Below are 7,892 nucleotides of genomic sequence, written 5' to 3' on the forward strand. Positions count from 1 at the left end.
TGAATCACAAACCTATATAATATATTATTATTTAGAGTCTGCACATTGTAAAATAGTAAAGAAAAACAAAACTTGACTTTCTCATCACAGTTGCGACCATCTAAATTATTTTTGATCCATCATTAATAGGATGTGAGAATTTCCTTTACATTGTTTTTAAATTGAAAACCGCTGGACCTTTGTGATTATATACCAGTCCCTATAGCTATCATAGTTTAGACTCTGTGTTGATCAGTTAATCAGTCAGTCACTCAGTACGCATTTAATTATAATATATAGATGCTTTATCTTTTGTCTAAGTAAATCAAATAGAGGTTTGTGAGAGTGCACAAGTAACAACGTAATAGTATTATTGTACATTTTATAGGTCAGTGGTTATAACATTATATTTATGGCTATATAAATTTAAAATAAAACATTTAAAATTGTATATTATTTATTCTAGATTAAACTAAATTAATTCATCCCTGAATAGTGAATAATTAATTGTATGACAATATATTATCAGGTGAAGTAATCGCTCTACGTGTGAGTAATGGTGTTTAAATTGTATTATTAATTGGCTTCACTAAGCCTAATTTTAACTAAATTACATGTAAAATTATGTTATAATTTAAAATTTACATACATGTTATAATATAATAAAAATTAAATCTAATTAATTTCCACATTATTGAGTAAGTAATATAAAATAATACACTAACAACTAACATGTGGTACTTAAAAATTAACATTGCATTAATACTTTCAGATGATTTATAATAAATGAGCCATCCTCGATATTATATTTTGTCTAAAAAATATATTTTTACATGTATATCAATAATTCCATTTTTCCAACATATTTACACAATTTTGATAATGTATGAGTATATTTGTCAACGTCAACTATATGAACTTATCGTAATTTTGTTACAATTTCATGTTCAAAAGTACATAATTAAAATAATACCAGTCATTAAATCTAAGTTATAGTTAAAGTAATAAAAAAATATTATTATTAAATGCCTATTATGTACCCTATACCTTATTAATAATAATTGTAAATTCTAAATATTTTAATTTTATTTTTTTATATGTTTACTATTTTAATACTTATAATTAATATAGTATATTTAAAATGTGTAATAAATTTTTTATTCAGTTATTTATCAATAAAAGTTTAAGATGTTATAAAATATAGATACGTAATAGATAAGTAAATTGTTTAAAAAAAAGAACAAAATTGAATATAGTTATATATTTTTAATTTTTATTTTTTTAATATAAAATAGGTATGTATAATAATAATCAATTAATCAAACAAATGAACAAAGAAACCATTTATAAAACATTAGCTTATATAAATCTGTGCCCTCATTATAATTTATGGTTACAATAAATTATTATTTACCATTCCAATAATGTTTAAACTATTAAATTTATGAGGACAAGCATGTTTTTAAAGCTTAAATAGTTTAAATTCTGAAATTGTAATAATTTGAAAATATCTGTTTTCTTTTACTCAACATTAACAATCCAAAAAGTTGGCTGCCATCAGAAGTTCCAAAGCGATTTGTGGTGGAATAGGGAACTCTGGAATCTCGGTTGAGCTGTTTGTGTAACGAGCTTTGTATGTAAAGTACATACAGACCTTTTGTAAAACGTGAGATCTAATAGTAAACAAGAAAATAGTATATTTTTTAACTTCCTTTAACAAGGTTTGTACTATATTATACATTTATATGGTGGTCATACCACCATCACTTACGGTATCTCCCTGAAGTGGATTTCATTTGTTTCGTTTTCTGAAAACTGGCCGGGGCCACTCAACATGGCTTTAATTGTGCCTGACATCAAGGCATGCTCCCGCTTAACGATGAACTCGTGCCCATCGCTTGATATCAGCTTGACATACATAGCATCCGGACCCTCACAGCCACCGTATCCCGAATTGTCCTCATCCTATAAACAAAAAAGCATTATTAATTTAATGTGGTCTTCGTCACACCATTACAGTATTTATATTTTATTATTACAATAGACATATATAATAATATATCTTGATGTGTGTCATCTTATATTTATTCTGTATTATCATGGAGTCCCACAGTATAGATATAAGTATGTAATTATTTTTGATTACATAACAACAATTATAATAATGATCCTTTGGCCTGCTACATAAACAGATGCCGAACTAGTCTCATTTCATCGCTTGCTCTGTATACTGCTAATTGATACCAGGTTATCGGAGTGTTATTATATTAACATTTTACTTCAATCAGTATAAATAAGAGTCTAATATAGTGAACATAAAAATCCCCCCACATTCCCCCGTTTAGTATTAAGAGGACGCTACACAGACATTTGTTGTCTCCGTCTTACAAGTGCGTAACATAGCAAATTATAAGCCCAGCAGATCACGTTTAGCTCCGTTAGTGTAAAATATTAGTGTTAATTGACCTATTATAGAACTTAAAGAGTTATCTAGGACATCTCATAGGATTTTTGTTATATTTTATTTTTAAAGCGAGGTATAAGTATTTTAGAATTGTAAATTATATTTTGTACATCTTAAAATACTCAAAACTCGTTTAAAATTAAAATAGAACAAAAATCCTAAGAGACGCCCTAGATAATACACTTACCTTCAAATTTTATAAGAGGTCAATTATTCACTCGTAATTTTAAAACTAACGGAGCTAAACCTGATCTGCTGAGTTGACAACTAATGTCTGTGTAGCATTCGCTTAATTTATCACTGGCACACTGTAGATACACTACAGATGTCATTTTAATAGTTACCACGTAGGAAATACGTTACAACCAAGTAAGAGTCACTTTGTCAGACATTATCAATTATCGTTGTTACCTGGCCGTCTTCCACCATGTCGACACTCATCTTTTCGCACGACGTGTGATCAATGACGACGATGACGATCCGCACTCACGGACAGGTAGGACACGAACGACGAAGTGAACGGTCGATTGCAACTTGCTTGTTCAAATAGTTGAGTTAAGGCGGACGAAGAGTTATTACGATCCGAACGACACCTTCAACATTCAATTAGTGTGGTTTAGTGGTTATGAATTATGAGTTATGACGGACGCCAGTGAGAACGCCAATGAATTGCCGTATGATACAGCCTGTTTCGGTCTAGTCAGACTCTAGAGTCTAGAGAGTAGAGGGGCATAATATTTTGATATCTCGAAACTATATTCTCATTTCTTGATATTGTGTCGCGGGCTGCGGTGGCGTTATCAAACATCGTCGACAACTACTTAAAAACACTTACATATAGACTGCTAACATATAGAACACTACTACTCAAGATTAAATATATCGTGCTACTACTACACGGCTATACAAAATATATATAGAAATTGTGTTTAGTGGGGTTAGTTAGGTATATTATATTATATTGTGGAATTGTAGCTGCGTAACATTCCGGCTTATTAAAACCATGATAAAAACATTAAAAACAAGCTTGTTCTCATTCAATTATTATAATAACTATTAACTATAATATTATTATATAGTTCAATGATTGTTCCGTGTTGCTAGCGCTTCCAGAGGACTTGGTGGTGTACTATTGTCTAATATGAAATACCCGTGAAATGATTGAATGATGTACGGATGTACCACTAATTACTACTAAATTGCATAATTTTACTCCTTAAAATATGATTTATGTATATAGGTGTAAACTTATTTATTTTTAAGGGGTAAAGTACGGCAACCATAACTACAATCTCGGGGGGGAACTGGACGCCAGTTTTGACCATAGCTGTCCCGTATTGTCGTATATTATAATATTTGGTACCACTATAATCGTTCTAAGGTACCACACAGCACACTAACAATATAGAATAATACCACAATCCAATTTGACTTTTGTGCTAGTATGACTACAACTTTACTATATTGATGCCGGTATCCGGACATTTTCCCCCCGGCTGTTTTCGGCGTAGTAGGACATTTTCCCCCTGATAAATTTTTGGATGCGGACATTTTCCCCCCGTTTTTTTTTTGTTTTTATTTTTAATTATTTACCTTCGAATATAAAATTATTATTTTTAACACATATTTTTTAGCTTTTGTTCATATTTATTTTTTTTATTTTTGTAAAAACTGTACGTTAACTAATAAATCTTTAATCTTAATTTCAATAAAAAATAATTAAATAATAAAAATATAATTTTAAATAAAAGATTGTCTAAATAATATAATATAGTACAATACAGTGGGCCAAAAATCCGACATAAAAATAAAAAAAACATTGTATATACAAAATATAATAAATTAATAACTAATACAATTGGCTGAAAATGTCGACATAAAAATAAAAAAAGATTGTATAAACAAAATATAATGAATAACTAATACAGTTGGCTAAAAATGACGACATAAAAATAATGCAGTTTGTAAAAAATTTTTTATTTCTGATTCATTTGTTATTCCTAAACACATATTTTTTAGCTTTTGTTCATATTTATTTATTTTATTTTTGTAAAAACTGTACGTTAACTAATAAATCTTTAATCTTAATTTCAATAAAAAATAATTAAATAATAAAAATATAATTTTAAATAAAAGATTGTCTAAATAATATAATATAGTACAATACAGTTGGCCAAAAATCCGACATAAAAATAAAAAAAAACATTGTATATACAAAATATAATAAATTAATAACTAATACAATTGGCTAATTTTGTTATTGGCGAGATTTTTTTGTTTTGTATACATATAGTCTTTAAAAACAATTTTTAAACCTCCTCTGTCTGTTTTAAGAATTTGTATTTTATCCATGATCACAAAAAAAAAATGTATAACAATAATTTTTATTTTAAAACGTATATATAACCACTATAACCACTAAACCACTACTAAACTGCTTTGAACAGTTTGGATATAAAATATTGACTCGATAATGCTCATAACGATGTAAGATTGTATAAAAATGTTATCTTAATAGTCTTAGTAATTGACTGGGTTTTGGACACAATTTTAGATTTCAATGTTACCCATCTAATTCAATATTAGTTTACTACTATTTTACTTTTATTTAAAATTAAATTTTATTTTATATAAAAATAATAAATATGAATAAAAGCTAAAAATATGTGTTAAAAATAATAATTTTATATTCGAAGGTAAATAATTAAAAATAAAAAAAAAAAAACGGGGGGAAAATGTCCGCATCAAAAATGTATCGGGGGGAAAATGTCCTACTACGCCGAAAGCATCCGGGGGGGGAAAGTCCGGGGGGAAAATGTCCGCCATTCATTGATGCCTATTGCAATGTACAACTTTATTGCATAGACGCATAGCATCAATTCCTTTCCTATGGCATAGGTCAACTGGCCATGAGCAATGCCTATAATATGTCCAGATGTCCTATAGGCTATAATAATAAGCCACAAGATCCGATAGTTGTAGTGAACAGGTTTTTATGTGATTTGATAAGAACATTTGACGCCGTTTTACCCAGCAGGCTACAACAATTATAATAATAATAATGCAACTATAGTCTACAGAAAATAGAAATATAGAATTTAGATCGCAATTGTAGGCATATTATGTCTATAGTTTAAAATTTGATATAATCGATAAAAATTCCGGTTGACGTCACCATAAATAATATAAGAAAGAAGTATGCCACCACAATTCAAATTGACATGCGTATCACGATTCACAAAAATTAAACTGAGATCATACTTATCATACCTTACACATAGTCCATTAGTGTATAGTTACAAAAAGCCAGGTGACACACCATTCCGGAAAATATAGGTACCTTTTAATCTATCCGATTCCGCACATTTTCGTATTACAAAAATTTTTTTTTATCTTAACAGAATGTATCAAGATTCTGCATAAAAACCGTTTAACAAGGTTTAACCGTAATAAATAATAATTTATCGTTAACAATATAGGCACGCAGTCTGCGGAGGGGTAATAAATAGACTACCAATAAATAATAATATTTTTCTAGACTTAAGAAATTTTGCTCCGATCATTTATCATTTTATTATTTGTCAATCGTACTACTATAATGATTTCGATACGTAGATCTGTCGATAATGTGATTAACGGCTGTTATGCGTTCTGGACTCAAACTAATTGGTCAGTCGGTATTACATCGTAATCGCGTTTATTGAAAGGACACTACACCGACATTTACTGTCTCCGTTTAGGATGTACAATTATATATAAGTAAACTTTGCAAACTTGACAAAGCAAACTTTGGGGATTTTTTTTCCGAATACCGTTGTGTGAAATGTGACAGAGAGTAATACACAAATCTTGAAAGAAAAGACCCCGAATTAAATTTATTCGAGTTAATGAGTTATTATTATTATTAGCATTCGTGTAGCAGGTGATCTACTATACCTACTTCTTTTTAAGTGTATGAGGTGATCTATCATATTATAATATTAATATATTATATAGGTGTAGTTAATGATCTACCTATAATTATAATTATTATTATTATTATTAATATATGATTGAAACCTATATTTATTAATATATTATATGATTCACGAGGACGTCACACCCGCATGTTTTGTCTCCGTCTTACACACGTACGATATAAACAAAACGCGTTTACGCAATCTGAGTATAAATCGCTCGATTTTGGTTCTAGAGTAAAAATACCTATAAGTAATAAAATAGATTTGTGACAATATTTCTAAGGGAAAGTCTTTGCGTTTTTTCGTTATACCCATATTAACGTTCATTATATCGTTTAATATCGTAAATAGCAAAAATGTCAACATTTTTTAAATATCTTTAACTTTTCAAAATTAAAATTTTTTTTAAAAAACTTACCGTATTGCCTTCCAAGATATGTCATGCAAGCGGGTGTGACGTATTCTTAAGGAAATATAAAGGAGGCAGGATTCTCTACTGGGGTGCAAATTGAACAGACGAAAATAGTTCAAACACAGATTCTGATTCTGAAAATATTCCTCCTAATTACGGGAATAAGTACCTACTATGGAAAATTAGTAGAAGGATCTTATTTTTGTGAAACGTTTTTTTTGTTTTTGAATGTATTGAGATAGAGCTACACTTATTCCAATAATTGAAAAAGAAATACTTCCAGGAACAACCGAACAACAATCATGTCAGATGAAAGGAAACCCTATAAACGTTTACAAAATAAAGGTTATAATCACTCGACTGTAAACCAACACTAAAAATTTTAACGACCTGTTAACAGCTATAGAAACCAACACCCAGACAATAGGTGCGACATTTTGGTCACATCTTAAAATTAATATACTTCGAAAAATGGCATTAAATCGGAACTTTTACGTTGTTATCTAATCGAAGCATGGTGGAGGTTAGTTAATCTTCAACATATACTTTTTTTAAATGTTTAATTGATACTAAAAATGTTAAGCTCTGAAAAGTGACTGACGAGTGACTATTATTATTATTACTATTACTATTATTGTATTATGCTTATTCGAATTATAATCAACGAAATATTTTAAAAATAGTACAATTAATTGTATGGCACTCGCGCTCGCATGGAGTTTTTTTCAGGGATGGAAAAGTTTTTAAAAACGTTATTTTTCTATATTGTTTTTGATCAACGTTTTTAAAAACGTTATTTTTCCATCTTGTTTTTGATTAACGTTTTTAAAAACTTTTTTTTTCCTATTGTTTCCAAAGAACGTTTTTGATAATACATTTTTTTTTATATTATATTCTTATAACTTTTAAGTTATAATAGTAACGCGCAATACAGAAATGAACTTAAAAGTTAAAAATTAAAATTATAATTTATATAAAAATTAGAAAATTCAAAATTTCTGATTTAAAATTAAAATGTTTTTAAAGTTAAAGATTAAAAGTAAAGACAGTGAATTTTTTTTCAAATTTTTTTTTTTTC

The 7,892-nt window shown here is 28.5% G+C and overlaps 1 protein-coding gene across 1 annotated transcript; it reads right to left on the reverse strand.

Annotated features, from left to right (window-relative positions):
* Window positions 1–267: 267 nt before the first annotated feature.
* On the reverse strand, window positions 268–3,498 carry Elongin-c1 (elongin C-like). The gene is made up of 3 exons (NM_001126208.2): window positions 2,855–3,498; window positions 1,751–1,944; window positions 268–1,652 (listed from the first exon to the last, which is right to left on the reverse strand). The coding sequence occupies exons 1-3, from the start codon at window positions 2,882–2,884 to the stop codon at window positions 1,511–1,513; spliced, it is 366 nt and encodes a 121-aa protein (NP_001119680.1). The 5' UTR covers window positions 2,885–3,498; the 3' UTR covers window positions 268–1,510.
* Window positions 3,499–7,892: the final 4,394 nt, after the last annotated feature.

This window comes from Acyrthosiphon pisum, chromosome A2 (genome assembly GCF_005508785.2).
Source record: "Acyrthosiphon pisum isolate AL4f chromosome A2, pea_aphid_22Mar2018_4r6ur, whole genome shotgun sequence".
NCBI lineage: Eukaryota > Metazoa > Arthropoda > Insecta > Hemiptera > Aphididae > Acyrthosiphon > Acyrthosiphon pisum.